Below are 20,012 nucleotides of genomic sequence, written 5' to 3' on the forward strand. Positions count from 1 at the left end.
GACATAGTCGCTGCTTACCTGCTGGAGGGGGAGACAGACGATAAACAAAATAATACTGTGCCAAGTTATAATGCTATGAAGAAAAATAAATCAGGGTAAAGGGATAGAGATGGGAAAGGCGCTATTTTCTGTATGGTGGTTAACAATAATGAGAAAATGAGGGTAATCAAAATGCTTAACAATAGGAAAATGGCTAAATCGATGACTCATCACCCTTATAATGAGACAGTAAGTCGCCTAAAAAAAAAGATGACGTAAATGTATATGCATAAGCATGGAAAGCTAGTCACGATGTAGTAAGTAGAAAAGCCAGGGTACAAAGCAGTATGTTCCATTTATGTGCAAGAATGCGTGTGTGTGTGTGTTTGTGAGTGTGTGTGTGCAAGTCTAGAGAAGTTATGTTGTCTGATTCAGGGTATTTTTTCACTTTATTCCTTAAAGTTCTGTAGTACCTGAATCCTTAAAAACTAACACGTATTAATTTTGTGATTTAAATAATAAAGCAGTTTTCCTTTGAAACCAAACAGGGTTTTCAGCCCCAGCCCATCCATTCCAGGGCCTCGGCACAGGGGGCAGTGGCCTCCAACAAGGATGTGGCTGTGGAGCTGACATCCTACCTGCCCAAGGGAACTCCGTGGCAGGGGGACCAAGGCCTGGTGTGCATGGGGACAGAGGACAGGACTCAGGCACAGCGGGGAGCTGCAGCCAAGGACGAGGGCCTGGTGAGGCTGAGGAAGCTGGGGCTGGAGGCTGGAGAGCGGGTGGTTGTCTCCCCAGGGATAGTGGGTCCTTGGAGCTTGGGAGAGAGGGCCTCAGGACAGGCCACATTCAGGGAGCACCACACATTACGTGGCATCTCTACGCCAGTTATCTGCATACCGCCTGCATAACTTCTGCCACATTCACTTCCCAACTGTACTGGAAACTTAACTGTATTTAAAAAAAGACTCTTTAGATTGTTGTCTTGAATGGAAAACCAGTCTCATGTGCCACAAACAGAAGATGGCGATAAAAATGAAAACCAATGTTATTAAACTCTTGCCAGATGTTTCCACCAGCTAGGGCTCTGAGCCTGACGCTGTTCTCCCTACTCCTTCTCTCTTTCTCTGTTGTGCTCCTGATCTCTTTCTGTCTCACTTTGTTAAGAGGAAAAAAAAAAGAGAGGGATAGTAAGAGATAGAGACATGTTGATATATTAACCAGGATGTAAGCTTTCTCCTTGCAATCAGAAGGACTAAAGAAAGTTGAAGGGGAGTAGCTCGCTCACAGGGCACCTCCTAGAATCACCACAAGTAGTTCCAGCCCAACACCGTGGGGACACAGCATGCGGTCGCCCCTGGACAAGGAAGTGGCGTGGTGTAATGGGACCAGCCCTGGACGGGCAGCAGGAGACCCAGGCTCTACCCCGAGCTCTGAGAACTTGGGCGAGTCATTTCCATGCTCTCAGACCCAGCTCCTCTTCTGTGAAATCAGGGATTGGCCTGGATGATCGTGAAGGTCACTCCTAACCATCTTCTGGCACCAGAGAGGGAACTATCGCAGGGCCTTGCAGCCAGTTGGAGGAGGTGGTCTGCTTCCTTCACCTTCCAGAATTTGACCTTGACAAATCTGGTGTGTCTGCCGTGTGCTAAGGCCAAGCAGACAAGTGAGGCCCGCTCCCTGTCCTGAGGTAGTGCCCCATCAGCAAGCCCAGACCAGGGTCCCGAGGGTGGAGTAGAGCTGTGAGCCAGGCCAGCCGCTGGGTTTTCTGCCTGGTGCAGCTGGGCAAAGCTTCGAGGAGGAGCAGCCACTTAGATGAGCTGGACACTAAAGGGTGCACAGGAGTTTGCCAGCTAGGGAAGAGGAAAGGGTACTCTAGGCCGAGGGGTGTGTCCAGAGACACAAAAGTTATCAGGAGTGCCTGGAGGTGGAGCTGAGGATGCGGCTGGAGGTGAGTGTTCTCCAGTCACACCCTGCAGCTGACCCGTATTGGACCACAAGAGCTGGTTGTTAAATTTTCAGGAATTTTGAGAGCCAGTTATTAAACATAGTCATTGGTTGGAACCATGATGGCAGTATTTACACCACAGAAATTGACAGACACTAACAATCAGGATTTTGTTGTTGTTGTTTCTTTTTCCAAAGAGTCACTTTACCAGCACACCACTGATGTTGTCCATGAAAAGGGCTCCATGCTCCCTGGAATGGTTTGGGCAGAAAAGGCAGTTTCCTTTTTGTAAAGTTGCTTGGGCTGGCAAAGGCTAGGAAGCCTCTGAGAAATACCTGCCATGTCCACTCCCAGGGACCCATAGCTCTCTGCTCTACTCCCCGCAGGTCTCTGAGATGTCCTCTGAGAACCACCAGTTCTGTAACATCAAGGTAAGGGGCTCCAGGGGGTGGACTGGACCAGGAACCCTTGCCTCAACCAGAGGAAACGAAGCCTCTGCCTGTGGGGAGGGCTCTTGGTACCCAGGTTCCCCAAGTCCCCACGGCCTGACTTCCAGGTCCCAGATAATGGAACCAAACCTCTCCCCTCGCAGGTGCACACAAGGCACGCTTGGCTGGGCCCCGCTCTCGCCAGCTCTGCATTCTAACATCTAGGGCTCTCCCCAACTTGTGCTCGTAGCATAGAGTGTGGAAAGAGCACTGGAATGGAAGCCACTTGGACTTGGGTTCCAGCCCAGGAGATAACTGTCTGCTGTAAAGGGGAGTCCTGAAGCCTTAGGGCCCAGTTCCCCCACTCAGCCCTCTCTTTCCTCTAACCCTCCCGTGCACAGTGCTACATCGACGGTCCCTACGGAACCCCCACCCGCAGGATCTTTGCCTCGGAGCACGCCGTACTCATTGGGGCGGGCATCGGCATCACCCCCTTTGCTTCCATCCTGCAGAGCATCATGCACAGGTGGGTGGACAGGCTGCCTGCAGCCCCTGCCTGCATCCTGGGGCAGAGTCCTGAGAGATGCCCTCCCCTCTCTCCCTGCCTTCTCTCCTTGGACCAGTCTCCCTCTCCTCTTTTCTCTCTCTCCTCCCCTGCTCCTCCCTCTCTTTTTCAGATCTCATCCCTCCCCTTCCTCACAAGGCAGGCCCTGCCACCCCACCCTCCCTCCCTGTCGCCTGCCCTGTTCTCGGGGGTCCTGAGAAGTCTCATACTCACCCCACATTCAAAACCCCTCCTCCCGCTCCTTCAGGCACCAGAAGAGAAAGCATGTTTGCCCCAGCTGCCAGCACTCCTGGGTGGACGGCGTCCAGGACGAGGACATGAAGCTCCACAAGGTGAGCACAGCCTCCTGCAGGCAGGCCCGGGACCCCACACACACTTCCAGGAACAGGAGGGGCCTCCTGTGCAGAGGCAGGGGAGGGGCAGATGACCTGCTCTGATCTGTTGGTCCCTACCTTCCCCCAGTGCCCCGTGTTCTCCTGGTGCCTCCTGAGTGTCCAGGCCTCCCCCATCCCCTCTGTTCTCACCATAAAGGTGGGCATCTCATCAAAGACCTCGGAACCTGAAAGTCAGGCAGCTGGGATTCAGGTATAGCCATGACGCTTACTAGCCATGACGTGGTGGTGGTTTTAAAAATGAAAACGTTTGCCTTTTGAAAATTCATTGTTCTGTATGAGCCTCTTAAAAGAGTTTTGGAAAAAAAAAAAACAATTAAGTAATGTTTTTCTGGCTGTCCTAAGCACATTTCAGAACACTGCTTGCTGTAAACAATGATTATTAGAGAAAAGCCTGGCCCGGCATTCAGGAACCTGGGTTCTGGTCACACGCTGCTCTGTGACTTGGGCAAGACTCCTCACCTCTGTGAGCCTCAGTTTCTCCCTCTGTTAAATGGGGATGATAATAGTGTGTGCCCTGCTAACTCCGTGTGGTCACAGGGGCCCTGAGGATCACAGAAGTGAGCCTGCTGTGAATGAGGTAAGCCCTGCCTCTGAACTGAAGGGTCCCTCTTACTAGGTGGACTTCATCTGGATCAACCGAGACCAGCGGTCTTTCGAGTGGTTTGTGAGCCTGCTGACCAAACTAGAGATGGCCCAGGCCGAGGAGACTCAAGAGGGTAGGAGGGGGACGGGGCCTGAAGAGGGCTGGAGCGGGGCAGGGGCTTCAGGCTCAGAATCCTTTGAAGAAGTGTTTAGATTATTCCGTTTCTATCGAAAATGTGGGGGAGAGGAGGTTTGGTTTTTCTTCCCCCCACTAAAATGTAACATTTTGTAAAACGAAAAATAGAGGAGAAAAAAATCATTCATAATCCCATCCAGCTATCCAGACTATTCCAGGCATTTTAAAGGATTTCTTTCCTTCTGGTATTTTTTCTTATTCATGTTTTATAAAAATGTATATCCTTCTCCTTTTTTCTAATTTCTCTTTTTTATGACATTTCTTTTAATTCAGAATGAGCTCTTATTAAAAATTTAGATTTCCGGTCTCATCCCAGACCTTCCAAGTCAGATTCTCTGGGAGTAGGGCCCAGGAATGTACATTTTAATGTGCTTCTCAGGTGATTCTTATTCATACTTGTTTTTTTTCAGTTTTTTTGAGGCATATTTAAACAATAAAATTCACCAATTTAAGTGTGCAGTAAATGCAGTGACATGACAAATATGTATATTTGTGTAACCATCAGCACAATCAAAATATGGAGCATTTCTGTTCCCCCAAAAGTTCCCTCATCCCCCTTTGCGTCAACGCCCTCCCCCCACTTGTAGCCCCCAGCAACCACTGATCAGCTTTACATCACTATAGTTTTGCCTTTTCTCAAATTCCATATAAATGGAATCATATAATATGTTGTCTTTTCTAACTTCTTTCACTTAATATATCTTTGAGATTTATCCATGCTGTGCACGTATCAGTAAATAGTTAATTCCTTTTTATTGCTGAATAGTGTTCTATTTTATGAATATACCACAATCTGTTTTTCTACTCACTTGTTGATGGTTATTTCCACTCTTTGGCGATTTTGAATAAAGCTGCTACGAATATGTGCATATACAAGTCTTTATGTGGACATATGTTTCCATCTCTTGGGTAATACTTAGGAATGGGATTGCTGGTAGTATAGTATGTATGTGTTAAGTTTCATTTTATAGGAAACAGCCAAACTGTTTTTCCAAAGTGACTGTACCAATTTGTGTTTTCATCAGCAATGTATGAGCGTTCTAGTTGCTCCAAAACCTTGCCAACATTTGATATTAGTAGTGTTTTTCATTTTAGCCATTCTAGTGGATATATAGTGGTATCTCAATGTGCTCTTTATTTGCATTTCCCTAATGATGAATGGTGTTGAACATATTTTCATGTTCTTTTTTTGCTGTTTGTACATCTTCATTGTAAAATGTCAGTTCGCATATTTTGCCCACTCTTTAAATCCAGATATTGTCTTCTTTTTTATTAAGTTGTAAGAGTTCTTTATATATTCTGGGAACAGGTCCACTATCAGGTGTATACTTTACAAATGCATTCTCTCAGTCTGTGGTTTGTCTTTTCATTTTCTTAAACTGTCTTTTGAAGGACAAAACTTTGAAATTTTAATGATGTCCAATTTAATAGATTTTTTCTTTTATTCTTCATGCTTTTTGTCTCCTATCTAAAATCTTTGCCTTACCCAAAGTCATGAGTATTTTCTCCTACGTTTTCCAGAATTTTTGTAGTTTTAGCTCTTCATTTTGAGCAGTCTTGTGAGTTCAACAAGGTCCAGGATATAAGGTCAATAATGCAAAAATCAATTATATTTCTATTTACTAACAACAAATAATTAGTAAATGAAAATTTGAAAATAAAATTTTCAAAATGTGAAATACTTAGGGATAAATTTAGCAAAATATGGGAAAGATCTGTGTACTGAAAACTACAAAACATTTCTGAGAACTGGTTTTCTTTATGTTTCTTGTACTTGGAGTTCATTGAACTTCTTGGATATATGGGCTTAGAGTTTTCATCAAATTTGGGTAAATTTCAGGCATTCTTTCTTTACATACTTTTTTCTATCTTCTATTCCCCTTCCTGTCACTTCAATAACACAAATGTTAGACTGTTTACACAGATGTTAGACTGTTAGCTTTCTCACGGGTCATTGAGGCTCTGTTCTTTTTTTTTCCTCTCCCTCAATCTGTGCCTCATTTTGGGTAGCTTCTGTTGCTATGTCTTCAAGTTTGCTGATCTTTTCTGCTACAGTACCTTATCTGCTATTCCTATCCTAATCAAAATCCCAGCAGATTTTTTTAAATAGATATTGAGAAGCTGATTCTAAAATTTATGTGGGAACCCAAAGGGCCTAGAATAACTGTTAATCCTATGCATTGTATTTTTCATTTCTGTGATTGTGTTTTTCTTCTCCAGAAGTTCCATCTGGGTCTCTTTTATGTCTTCCATTTCTCTCCTCTTCATGTCTGCTTTGTTTTGTTTTTACATTCTCAAGCACATTTATACTATTTGTGGTACCATGTTTATTTAAGTCCATCATCTCTGTCATTTCTGCGTTTCTTTTTTTTTTATTGTGGTAACATTGGTTTATAACATTATGTAAATTTCAGGTGTACATCATTATACGTCTGTTTCTGCATAGGTTGCATCATGTTCAACACCCAAAGACTAATTACAATCCATCACCACACACATGTGCCTAATCAACCCCTTCACCCTCCTCCCTCCCTCCTCCCCCTCTGGTAACCACCAGTCTAATCTCTGTCTCTATCTGTTTGTTTGTTGTTGTTTTTATCTTCTACTTATGAGTGAGATCATATGGTATTTGACCTTCTCCCTCTGACTTATTTCGCTTAGTATAATTGGTTCTGTTTCTAACTACTAATTTTCTCCTAGTTGTGAATCATATGCCCCTGCTCCTTTGCACGGCTGATAATTTTTTATTGGATGCCAGGCATCATGAATGCATGTTGTTGTCTTCTGGATTTTGTGATATGTCTTTAAATAGCTCTGTATTTTGTTCTAGTGCACAGCTATGTTATTTAGGATAATTTGGATCCTTCCGAGACTTGCTTTTAACTTTTGCTGAGGAGAGTCCAGGGCAGCCTTTATTGTGGAGCTCATTTAGCCCCCACACTGAAGGGCTACACCTGTGAGGACTCTCCTGCTGCCCTGTGTGTTACAAGGTCTGTCCACTCTTGCTGGTGGAAACACAAACTATTCCCAGCTCCGTCTGAGCTCCAGGTACTGTTCAGCCTAGTGTTTTCTGGTCGTTGCTGTCACACTTGTACAGACTAACACTCAGCCAAAGGCTTGGGGAAACTTGATGGAGATTTCCAGAGCCAGTGAGCTTGCTCCCTCCCTCCCACTAATGTTCCCTCCCTCCCTTTCATCTTCCCTCCCTCCCTATCTCCCTCCCTTCCTCTTTCTAGTCTCCCCTCCCTCTCCTTTCTCTGCAGTTCTTTTCTGGCATTGTGCCTGGCGTGTTCTACTGTCTTGGCCTCCCTGAACTCCCGCTTTCGTCCCCTCAACTCGGTGAGATCAGTGCCAGGCGGTAAGCTGGGGCAATTGTAGGGCTCACTTCATTTGTCCCCTCTCTCAGCAGTGACATTGCTGCACTGCCTGTTAACCAATGTCTGGAAACCATTGTTTTGTATATTTTGTCCATTTTTCTAGTCGTTTAAGGTGAGAAAGTTAATATGGTTCTTCTTACTCCAACATAAATTTTGAATGTACATAATCTGTTAGTAGAGACGAACATGTGAATAAACATATATTTGCTGGGGGTAGATGCTCAATATTTTTCCTGAGGAGGTAGCAATCAAAAAGTTTAGAGCGTAGTCTAAGGTAAAGATCAAACACCTTAGCATGGACGAGTTCTTTTACTGTGTGGGCCCTTCTTTTATACTTTCATCACAAATGAGTGTTTTGAATGTCCTCCTCCAGCCCCTGAGTCTCCCCGTCCCCACCTCCCATGTGTTGCATCCTACTTTTTTTGCTAAACCAATGCTTAGTATGCATGATAACATCTTTCTCTGGGTCACATCTTAGTCTTTTTTGTTTGTTTGTTTGTTTGTTTGGTTTGTTTTGTTTCTTTTGTGAAGAAGATCAGCTCTGAGCTAACATCCATGCCAATCCTCCTCTTTTTGCTGAGGAAGACCAGCCCTGAGCTAACATCTATTGCCAATCCTCCTCCTTTTTTTCCCCCCTTTTTCCCCCCAAAGCCCCAGTAGATAGTTGTATGTCATAGTAGCACATCCTTCTAGTTGCTGTATGTGGGACACCGCCTCAGCATGGCCGGACAAGCGGTGTGTCAGTGCGCGCCCAGGATCCAAACCCGGGCCGCCAGTAGCAGAGCACGCGCACTTAACCGCTAAGCCATGGGGCCGGCCCCCACGGGACATCTTTGTGGAATAAGAGTCATGTGTCGCTTAAGGATGGGGCTACTTTCTGAGAAATGCGTCGTTAGGTGCTTCTGTCGTTGGGCAAACATCACAGAGTGTACTTACACAAACCTAGATGGTGTAGCCTGCTACATACCTAGGCTATATGGTGCTAATTTTATGGGACCACCGTCGTATATGCAGTGCGTCCTTGACTGAAACTTCTTTATTCGGCGCATGACTGTAGTGAGGTTTTGTTACTGTGTTTTAAAGTTAATCTGTTAGAATCATTATTTTGTTTTATGTTTTACTTATACAAGGAGTATAAGTAAATACAATACAATATCTTATACAAGGAGAAATATCTTTGGATATGTTTCTAACTTAAAGAGAATTGGTGTGGTTTTTTCATGCAGGTTGAGTTCATTGGAACTAGATCTAATTTGGCTGTTTAATTATCACAAAGTTTCCATAAGTAAATTCAAATTCCTATGATAAACATAGCTTATGAGTTCAAGTAATCAAACACAGTTTTATACAAGAAGGATTCAAACAGATGTAGTTTACTATAACAAACATTCAAAGCCTTAAAGCACAAGTCAACAGTCTTTGGAAGAGAACTATTAAACCTTAGAATGCTGCAGTAAAGCTCCTTGCCCTTTCTTGTAAATAACAATTATAGCAAATATTTATATAGCATCGACTTTGTTCTAAATGCTTTTATGTATATTAATTCATTAGAAACTTGATTTTATGATGACAAGCTAGGGGAAAAGTTTAGATTTAATTTAAATTTTCTAGTTTCTGGTATATAAATATTTGCTATTTGTTTCTTCCTAATATGTGTGAACAAAGGGTAACAGCTAACCCAATGCTTTGCATTCTCAAAGTCACTTGAGTCAACAACTTTATTACCGCAAATTTCTTCCAAGCTCTCTCATTAATCACGGTGAAACTTGGGGCTTCTGATTTCAACTTGAATTGTATACCAAGGTTTGAGTCAAAGAATTTGTGGTTTATAATTTTTAATTTTTATGGCTTAAGCTTCAGTCATTCTGTCTGAGTTTGAATCTTTACTCTATCCCATAATGGCTGTAGAAACTTGGACACGTTATTTAACTACTTTGCTTCAATTTCCTCTTCTGAAAAATATGGATATGACCCAGTGCCTACCTCATAGGATTGTCATGAGGATTAAATGAGATGTCATCTGTACAGCGCTTAGAACGGGGACTGGAGCTTAGTAACTGCTCAGTATATTTAGCAGCAGTAGAAGTGGTATTTAATGGCTACATAATGAATGAAGCAGTTGGTGGTTTGCCATACATTCTTTAACCAAGCTCCCCCTACTGGACATTTTGTTTATTCCTAATTCTCCACTATCATAAATAAAGCTGCATTTAATATGTACGTACACATAGCTTTTTTCCTTCCTTTGGATGATTTCCTTAGGAGAATGTCCCAGAAATGGGATGACTCTCTCAAACACAACTGTTTTGGAGAGGGTGAAAACCATGCCAGGTCATCCTCCTCAGCTCCTGCCTGCCACCATTGTGTCTCCTCCTCTCTTCTCTTACCCCTGTCTGGGGTATGGTGACTCTGAGGAGGCGAAAGAAGGGTCAGGGCTCTCTCAGGTAGGCACCCCTTATAGTACATCTTCCTCCCTCCCACATCACCCAGCACTACTTAAGTGACATGTGAAATAAAATGTGGTATCCCTTCTAGGGCCATTTGCATTGTAACAGTGGCTGAGACCTTAAGCCAAAGGAACAGTGTGCTCATGGTGGCATATGCAACAATAGAGAGCAAGTTGGGATGGCGTAAATCCTTTAGTTTAGGGAGAGGAGAAAGATGAAGGGATCATCAGCTCATGAATCCAACATCCTAGATCAGGCCCCGCCAGTTCTGGCTTGGACCGATGCCCAGGTCTAGGGCAGCACTCGACAGTCTTTCCCCCGCCATGACACATATGGAAAATGATAACATTTGTGTGCCTCATCTGGGAAAACAGGAAACTGCTTGAGCATGGAGGTGCCCACCTGGGAGCTCCAATTGCACTGAGAGCTGAAAGGATCAACATCTTAGCTAACCTGGCCCATGGCAGGCACAGAACTGTGGGTGCTCGGGCCTAAGGGGTCTCCGTGATGCCAGTCTCTGCCCTGTCCCTTCAGTCCTCTGACTCACCTTTCTGAAACACTGTTTTCATCCAGTCTTGCCCTGCTCCAGTACCCTCTACCTGCCCCCATTTCATAGCTGAGCTTTCAAGACCTTTGCATCTTGGCCTCAGTGTGTGTCCAGTCCCATCTCCTGTTGCTCCCATTCAAGGATCCTCTGCTCCAGCCGGGCAGTCACACCATGCCCCACAAACACTGTTTGTTCCAGCCTCTCGCCGTGGCTCATGCTGTTCCCCCTCCTTAGGATGCCGTCCTTTCACCTCCGCCTTGAATCTTGCCCCTCTTCCAAGACCTAGCCCAATCGCCACCGTCCCAGGAAGCAGCTCCGTCTGCTCCAGCCCTTCCCTGTAAGTCGGTAGCATTTGCCATCTGATCCACTCACTCAACCCTTGACCCTTCGGTCTAAGTTACCTTTTCATGTGTGCGTGGCTTGTGTCCCCAAGCAGACTGAGCAGACACCGTGGGGTATGGCAGGGCATGAGCTTTGGAACCCAAGGACTGCCATGCTGCCCTGGGATTCATTCCTCCTTCTGTAAATATAATTCCTGGGGAGGCTGTGAGGCTCACATTAGACATTGGATATAAAATAACTCGTGTAAGCCGTGCACGGAGTAGACCCAGCGCAAGCGGTGGGCTGTCTTTCCTCTCTATGGCCCTGGTCACACGGAGGTCCTAGGGGGACACGGTTGCCTGAGGATGTGAGTTCCAAGCCCTCTTGGTCTCCCTGCAAGCCCCGCGGTGAGGTGGCTGGCATCCTGCCCTGTCCCCACCACAGGAGCTGGCCGCTCAGTGCCACCCTCTCCTCCCACCACATAGGCTGCTTCCTGGAGCTGCACATGTACATGACCTCCGCACTTGGCAAGAATGACATGAAGGCCATTGGCCTGCAGATGGCCCTCGACCTCCTGGCCAAAAAGGAGAAGAAGGACTCCATCACAGGCCTCCAGACACGCACCCAGCCTGGGCGGCCCGACTGGAGCAAGGTAAAGGCCAGCCGGGGCCCCGCAGCCTGCGGGACCGGCGGGCTGAGAGCCTGAGGCGGTGGCTGGCGAGATCAGGGCCAGGCAGCTGGGGCAAAGCATGAGGCCGCATCCAGGGTCCAACCAGGATCTCAGGGCTGGAAGGGGAGGCAGGGGCCCTACTACCTGGCTCCATCACCAGCTCCCTTTGTTCCCTCATTAGCCTCAGTTTCCCCATCGGTTCAGAGAGGAAGAGAGCCTATATGACCTCCAAGGCCTCTCCTAGCCCTGATTCCTATGAATCAGAGTCAGAAGGCCTGAGTGGATGGGGGAAACATCAACTCTTATCCCTTCCTGGTACAAATGGGGAAACTGAGGCCCAGAGACACAGAATAGTTTGCAGTCTTTCTATTTTATTTCTCAGATTGGTTTTATGATTATTTTATCTTCCCTGAGCACTTACCAGTCAGGGTGGAGAGTGTGCATGAAGTGACCAGAAGTACTGCTTTTCAAACTGCTGTGGATAATCCATGCCTGGATAGTGAGAGCTGAGGGGGAACGGGATGCCCGTGGTACTTGGGCACCAAGGAGGACTCTCAGCAAAGGCAGTTCTTAAGCAGAATTTGGGGTGGAAAAGGCTCCTCAGTGGGGGGAAAAGCCTGACTTCAGAAAAGAGACATTTCAGTGGAGGCAAATGCCCAGCCAGACGACTAACCTGGGGTTTGGGCAGTGGGGGTTCAGCACGCCCGCTGGGGTGTCATTGCCTCCAACACTGCAGCTGGTGTAGTGTGTGTCTGCCCCACAGACGCAGCTCCTTGAGCAGAGGGCCTGGGTCTTCTTTCTTTCTGGCCCAGTCCCTCCCTGGGGTCTGGATCAGCTTATGTGTTGAGCAAATGGCTCCTAAACGAACGGCTGCATGTTGGACTCTCTGCTCTGAAGCCAAACAGCTGCGCCTTGGAGTTCCTCACGGGGAGGGACAGCCATCGCTGCCGACCCACTATGTTGTCAGCTGCAGGGGGGTGTGTGTCCCTGGGCGGGTCAGCAGCCCCCCTCTCCTCCCTCTGCTCTCCCCCAATCCTGTGGACTCCAGGTGTTCCAGAAAGTGGCTGCTGAGAGGAAGGGCAAGGTGCAGGTCTTCTTCTGTGGCTCCCCAGCTCTGGCCAAGGTGCTCAAGGGCCATTGTGATCAGTTCAGCTTCAGATTCTTCCAAGAGAACTTCTAGCCCCACCCCTCCACGCTCTGCCCAGCTTGATCGCATTGCTTCCAGTGCCCCATGGGGACCAGCCTCAGAAGACCCAGCTAATCCTGCTCCACGCACAGAACAGGAGGCCCCAGGGGCAGATGGACTTCCTTCGGGACCCGAGGCAGAGAGCAGTGCCTTGCGCAGTGCTGCTGTGCGTTCCGGGATTGCTGTGGAACTGATCAGGCTGGCAGCTGGGGTGGGGCTGGCGTCATTTCTAGGGCAACTGCTTCTCCAAAAGTCCTCTGAGGGAGGCTTCCCCCTGCAAAGGTGGTCACAGACCTTCCTATTCATCACAATCATTTGGGAACTCACCCCCACTCCCAACATTTTATTATGAAAATTTTCAAACATACAGAAAGTTAAAAGAATTGCACAGTGATCAATGTTAGCCACTTTCTAGACTCCTCAGTTAACATTTTGCTGTATGTGCTTTATTGCATATTATCCATCTATCCCTTCCTCTATCCATTCATCAATGTATCTTATTTTTCTGATGCATTTCAAAGCACACTTTGCCACTCAAAGGAGCTTTCTTTAAATGCAGATTCCTGGGTCCCACTCCCAGAAATTCTGATTCTGAAGATCTGGGGATGAGACCTGGAATGCATATTTTATCCAAAACCTATTCCCGTAGGGAGAGATGAGCAGCGTATTTTCCCACCTCTCTCTGTCTTCCTATCTCTCTATTTATCTGTGTCCCTTCTCCTTTCTCTCTCTCTCTGTCCCTTTCCCCTGTGTGTCCCTCAGTGTCCCTCCATTGTTCTGGGTGTCAGTTTCTCCCTTCTGTCCGTGCACTGAGTCTCTGGAGAAACAGGGTGGAGACAGTGTCAGTGTGTGTCTCTCCGTGGGAGTCACAGAAAGCCCATGCACCTGGAAATCAAGCAGGTTGTTACTTGAAGCTCAGCTCAGCCCTGGCCCATCAGTGTGGCGCTGGCAACGTCTCCAAGTCTGTTTCTTCATCTGAAAAGTGGGACTGGTGCCATCCCTGGTCAGAGTCGTTGCGAGAGTGCATTGAGACATCACTTAAGTGCTCAGGGCATTCATCTCTCATCCCTGTGCGGCTCTTTATCGCTCCAGACATTCGTGTCTCTGTATCTTCTCTACATCGTGGCTCCCTCTATCTCTGTGTCCCAGCTTCTGTTTGCATCTGTCACTGTCTGGGTGGGAGTGGATGGCAGAGCCAGCAGGTGCACAAGCTCTCCGAGGAGACACTTTGGGCAGGACAGGCGCTGAGCTGAGGGCAGGGGTGGGAGAGCTGGCCTCGCCCCCTCGGCTCTGAGCTGGGTGTTTTCCATCTGCCCCACGCCACGAGCCCCTGTGAACCCCACAGTTCCTGGGCATCCTCCACCTTCCAGCCAGTCTTGCTAGGTTCTGTCTCTTCTCTAACAGTCTAAACACTCCTCCCCAAAGCTGCCCTTGGGGAGTTGGAATCAGGCACTTCCCAGTGGGATTGTAGTTTGTTCGTTTCTTTTCCGTGGGTTGGAAGTCTGTGGGGGAGAATAGGTAAGGAAGCTGAGTGAGAACCATGATGATGACACCCCTTAGAAAAGGCTGGGCAGCTAAGACGGGAGCTGGGATGCAGCAGATGAGGGGGGTTACGTGCAGAGGATGAGCGGAGAGGACCGATGAAGAATCCTGCAGATGACAATGAAGCAAAGTGGGAAAAGTTCTCTTCAAAAAGAAGCAGCGAGAAAATGGTGTGGTGGACGAAGAAGTTGAAGTGCACCTTGGGGGAGAAGGCAAAACACATCGTGGGGCCTGGGACAGACAAAAGATGGGACACAGGACATCTTATTCAAGATGCAGGAGGAGCAGGAGGAGAGTACAAGAGGAAAAGGGGGACCCAGCTGTCAGCCCTGCGGCAAAGGAGGTAACCACATTCTGTAGGGGTGGGAGAAAGGAGGGAACTAGGCCTCACTGAGCCTCTCTTGGGACTGGGAGACAGCGTATCTGGGAGGCCTTGTGCCGGGGGCCTTCCATGTGTGATCGCGTTTAATTTCCAACAAGCCTGCGGTAGGCACACAACACACATGGAAAGACTCAAACCTAGAGACGTTAAGTTACCAGCCTGAGGGTCACACAGTGTTGGAACTCATTTCCTGCTGTTGAGTCTGTGTTTTCCTCTTCATCAGACTTGGGAAGGTTTATCTGGAGCATAGAAGTAAGCTAAGAAGGTGTCCTGACAGGGCTGGGGTATGTAGAAGGTGTACCAAAGTCACTTGGGAACTTGGCGGAGTAGAGTCTGTTTAGCACAGGACTTCACACACACACTCAGTTTACCTTTTGTCCAGTCTCTGTCCATACTGCCCTAAAACACTGAAGCCCCAGTCTGCAGTCCTTTGCTCTCTCATAACAGATTTCCACCAGTCTCCCACTCCTATAAACAAACAGCCACTGTTCATTTAGAATTTATATTACACAGGGGATAGCAGCAGGTGGCAGAACTTCAACATAGATTCTAAGATCTATGAAGGGCCCACCTGTTTGGTGACCACGTGGATCCTAAGGCTTTCCCTCCAGACATACTCCCATTGCCCACTGGAGGGCGCTGCAGAATCAGGCATCTCGCGTGGGTTTGTTGCTGGGAAGGAGACTGGTTCCTGAGTGGCAGTGAATCAGACAGGCCAGAGAAGACCGCACCCCACTCCAAAGCTCCTGGCTCATGGCAACACCTCCAGGCCCAGTCTTGGGCGGAACTGTGATTTCAAGAGAGTTCATTTTCAAGATCCGAGTTTCTCTAGCTGCCAAGACCCAACTCCAACACACAAATGCACACACAACCCCATCACCACCCTACACACATACACCCCTCCCTTGCCCATACCCAGTGTCCAGGTTCTGGGCTTGCCTCTTTTCCATCTGCAAGATCAGATCAGGCCAGCCTGGGGGAGAATTCGTAGGTCCAGGCTCTGTCACCTCGTATCATCCTGGGTAGCAGGATCAAATGTGTGGGGGTACAGATCACTTGGTGTGTTTATCTGGATGTTTCCCAGATGTCCAGAGGGGTCATCCTGTCGACAAGAAACAAATGCCTCTGGCTAGCTGACTTGCTTTCACCCAGATGTTGGCAATGCTGTAGACACATCTGGGCCGAAGATGGCTGAGGCCAACACACACAAAGAGAACAGAGAGAGAACACAGGCTAGCTGCAGGAAAAGGGTGCAGTATATGAGTGTGTGCTCCATCAACCTGTGAGCTCCCCAAGGTCAGGCTGGTGGCCCCAGAATCTAGCACAGAGGGAGGGGCAATAGGCCTACTCCCGGGTGTCAGTTCCCACCAGGCCAAGGAGTTACTTAAATGGAATTATCCTTGGGAAGGGTGCTCTGCATATAACTGTCATTGTAGTCTAGAGACCAAAGCACGCACACAAGCCCACTGAATCAGTTTGCCAGGCTGCACTGCTGTGACGACAGCTCTGACAGAGATAGCAGGCCGTGAGCGGCACAAATGCAGTCTATTAATACACTGAGAGCCAACGGGCGTTCCTGGGAGGGGACGGTGACATGGGCCATATTGAGAAGTGTCACCGCCTTGCAGACAGGGCCGGGTTAGGGAGGGATTAGAGACACAAGCCGCCAAGACTGGCTCTGGACAATCACCTTGGAGACATGCGGTGGAAAGGCCTTTGCCCTCTGAAGTCAGGGCACTGGGCTCTGCATGTGCCTCAGCCCCTGTCAGCTGTGTGACCATAGATATGTCCTGTGGCCTCTCTGAGCTCTCACTTCCTCACCTATAAAATGGACGGATGAAGGAGGTATATGTTTAAACACTCGTTTATGCATAATCACTTCTTAAAAGATACACAAAAATATATTTATGTGATCTGTTTGCTCTGAAGAGTGGGAATAAAGGGACAGGAAGGAAAGGATTTTGGGTTTTGGGGTACTCTTTGTTTTCTACCCCTCTATGAGGTTTTAAGTTTTTATGATAAAAGCTTATTAGTTTTATATTAAAAAGAAACCCAAAATAGAATAAGTAAAAAAACAAAAAAACAAATCAAGTTGTGATATGATCCTATTCATGTAACAGAAAATAAACAGTGTGTGTGTATTGTGCATGGGATAAATAGATAGAAATGCGTTGGAAGAGGGTTAGAAAGAGACACACCAAACAATTCTCAGTGGTCCACCATGGAGGAGGTAAAGGAGGACTTTAGCATTTTTCTCTTTTCCATTTCATGTGTCTGTGAATTACCCATGTAATGTTTCACGGTGTATAATTTTTACACCAAGTACTTCTTGTATTACAATGATATTTTACTTTTTTATCTATGTACTTATGTTATGGCCTATATAATTTCTCTAAAAGAATTAAAAAAATGGAGAGATTGTCTGAAGTGTCTAAGACCCTCATATTGATTAGTTCTCAAATGAAAGTGTTTCAGACATCGCTAGGACTGTGGGACTGGCCCCTCGGGCTGGGGGCGCTCTCTGGCCTCTTCTGAAAAGTGCGGCTGCCACAGCGCCAATATTTAATATGCAAAGCTGCCCCTTCCAGGCCCGGGCAGGTCCAGAAAGACTGCAGAGGCCATGGGCATCCAGGTGAAATTGTGTCCATGGGGCTGTGCCTGGCACCAGCCCAGCCTCACGGTCCAGATGCCTCAGGGCACACTGTCTCTGCTAAACAAATGCTCACGTTAACCAGCCTTCCTGACAGATTGATGCATCTTTTTATGATCTGTCTTTACAATATGATGACTCTCTCCTTTTAAAAATAAGATTAATTCAGACAAGGCATTTATTTTATGGAGAAATCCATCCCAGGGGAAAAAATACTCAAGCCGAATGGCAGAGATGGCTGGAAGGAGACTTGACTCTGAAGGAAGCTTCCAGCCTCCCAACCTTAGGCATGCTGCAGTGGCCCCAAACAGGTCACCCTGATCCTTCCCACAGACCAATGGGACCATCTTGAATCATGCCAATGTGGCAGGGCAGAAGAGGGGGCATTTTTTTTGGTAAAAGAAAAAAGTTCTGAGATTCACCCAAATTTGGCTGGATGTGAGTTCATATATACAGATTAAGCTTGTCTTTAAATAACTCTAAGAACATCCAAGGGAAATGAATTATTTGGTTCTGCATCTCTGTGACTGGAATAGAGCTGCCACCTAGTAGGCACTTGGCAGTGTTTCATGAATGTTTCCGCTGCTATGATCCCTGTTTCAGCTGGTGGCATCAGGAGGTACCCTTGACTCCTCTGTCTCTCCCATCCTCCTCCCTCAGCCAATCACCAAGCCCTGTCAACATGACATTCTACATGTTTCTCAAATCCATTCCCTTCCCCGTTGGCCCTGCCTTGGTTCAGTCCTTAAATTGCCTTTTGCCTGGACGATTTCGGTAGCCTCTGGACTGGTCTTCCTTCCTCCAGCCTCTCCCAGCTCCAGCCCATCCTCCAGACTGTTGAGGATCTGATCACACCTTCCTGCTAGACAGCTGTCGTCAAACTCCTGAGACTGTTGCACAGACCTCCCCATCATAAGCACTCTATTAAGACCTATGACCGGTATTATTACTGGTCCTTCCCTGCCTCCCATGTCTCACTCTTCAAGCTCTAAAATGCCATATAACTTAGAGTTCCCCCCAAACACCATGCAGTTTCACACCTTCAAGCCTTTGCCTCTGCAGTGCCTGACATTTGGAGCACACTTCCCCACCTTCAGATGGAAGTTTCAAAACATTTTATCATCAGCCGGTCTGTGAAGACTTCCTTGCCGGTCCCTCTGGCCACAGAATAAACAGCCTCCTCCGTCCATATGAGTGTATCGGCCCTACTTCTACTAGAGCATCCATGGCGGGTGTTGTATTTACCTATTACGTGTCTGTGAGCTCTCTGAGGAAAGGAACAGGTGTCTCTTCCTCTTTGTCTCCCCAGTGCCTGGCACATACGTAGTAGATGATCAATGAGAGCTGTGAGCTGACGTGACTCACTTGAACCCCCTTCTGCCCTTCTTTCCCTCCCTTCTCTGCTGCTCCCCTTCAAGGGTGACAAAACCCCAAATCCCTGCAGGCAGACTGGGCCAGCCTTCCACATGGATAGAGTAGGCAGCTGCTTCAGGGTGCGACCTCGGGGCCCTAGCAAGATTCGTGCCCTCCACGCACCTCCCCCACTTGCTTTTCTTCTCCAAGCAGAGGCCGGGGTTAATATAGAAACCCTAGAGGCAGAGGTGCGCTCCGTCTCCAGCTCCCTCTGTGAAATGAAGAGATGGGGCTCCCAGTCCCTTGTACCTCTGACATCTCCTCCTCCTCTTTCTCATTCTTCTTCCTCTAACTCAAAGGAGATGAATGACTTAGAAAGAGCAAATGAATCAGAACTAGGGAGAGCAAAAAAAGAGAGTAATTTTGCCACGTTATTATTCAGTGGAGCTCTCTGGGCCCAGAGCGAGAGCAGCCCCATCAATCACCCCGCGGAGCTCCGCGAGCAGGCGGGGGAAAGGGGCCAGGCACTGTCTGTGAACGCTCTGTGCGTGAGCAGCCAGCCAGGAGCATGGGGCCCTCTGCCAGCCACCACAGAGGGAGGGAGGCCAGAGGGATACCAGAAGGGGACAGTCAGTCCAAAGGCCTGGGAGAAGGCTCACTGACCTGCTTTTCTCGACAGGCCGGAGCCCTGGAGGTCATAGTCTGGGCTGGGCCAGCTCTGGGGAAAGCACCCCTCAGAGCAGAGAGGAAAGGGCTGTAGTGGGCAGACACTCCAGCCTGGAGCTTGCTCTCCTGGGCTGCTTTCCCCGTGCCTTTGCTACCCTGAGGAGGCAGCCACTGCCTCATCCCTCCAGAGGGGGCGCCGAGGTGGCTCATCCCTGCATCCCCAGCATAGTCCAGTGGATGCTCCCTGAATGAGTGAATGAATGAATGGGTGGATGACAAAATTATTACAGCACATTGTCTGCTTCTCTTTGTGCTTATTGCTTTACCGTAATTTTGTATGTGTGTGTGAGGAGGATCAGCCCTGAGCTAACATCTGTTGCCAATCCTCCTCATTTTGCTGAGGAAAATTGGGCTAACATTCGTGCCCATCTTCCTCTACTTTATATGCAATGCCTCCACAGCACAGCTTGACAAGTGGTGCGTGGGTCCACACCCAGGATCCAAACCTGCAAACCCCGGGCCACCAAAGCAGAGCGCGCGAACTTAACCACTACTCCACCCAGCTGGCCCGGCCCCATACTTTACCGTAATTTTTATGCATAGGTTATCCCTGCTTGTTAAATTATAATTATAATCTACTTGGGGGCAGGGACTAAATCTGATTTCTCTGTGCACAAGTTCTTGTTTATAGGAGGCCCTCAAAAAATAAGTTTGGAAGCAAAGAGGGAGGGAGGGAGGGAGGGAGGGGCAAAGCCTCTTGAATGGCATCAGAGCCTCA

General features: G+C 47.7%; 1 protein-coding gene across 2 annotated transcripts in view; it reads left to right on the forward strand.

The window, feature by feature from the left end:
- Positions 1-12,635, forward strand: part of NOX5 (NADPH oxidase 5) — a 36,209-nt gene extending 23,574 nt beyond the window's left edge. For both annotated transcript variants that reach the window (XM_058541946.1, XM_058541945.1), the window contains exons 11-16: positions 2,314-2,358; positions 2,757-2,881; positions 3,168-3,252; positions 3,932-4,031; positions 11,271-11,437; positions 12,504-12,635. In XM_058541946.1, the coding sequence (XP_058397929.1) occupies positions 2,314-2,358; positions 2,757-2,881; positions 3,168-3,252; positions 3,932-4,031; positions 11,271-11,437; positions 12,504-12,635 (654 nt within the window). The remainder of the gene's footprint in view (positions 1-2,313; positions 2,359-2,756; positions 2,882-3,167; positions 3,253-3,931; positions 4,032-11,270; positions 11,438-12,503) is intronic.
- The last annotated feature ends 7,377 nt before the right edge of the window (positions 12,636-20,012 follow it).

The sequence above is a fragment of the Diceros bicornis genome, chromosome 5, assembly GCF_020826845.1.
Source record: "Diceros bicornis minor isolate mBicDic1 chromosome 5, mDicBic1.mat.cur, whole genome shotgun sequence".
Lineage (NCBI taxonomy): Eukaryota > Metazoa > Chordata > Mammalia > Perissodactyla > Rhinocerotidae > Diceros > Diceros bicornis.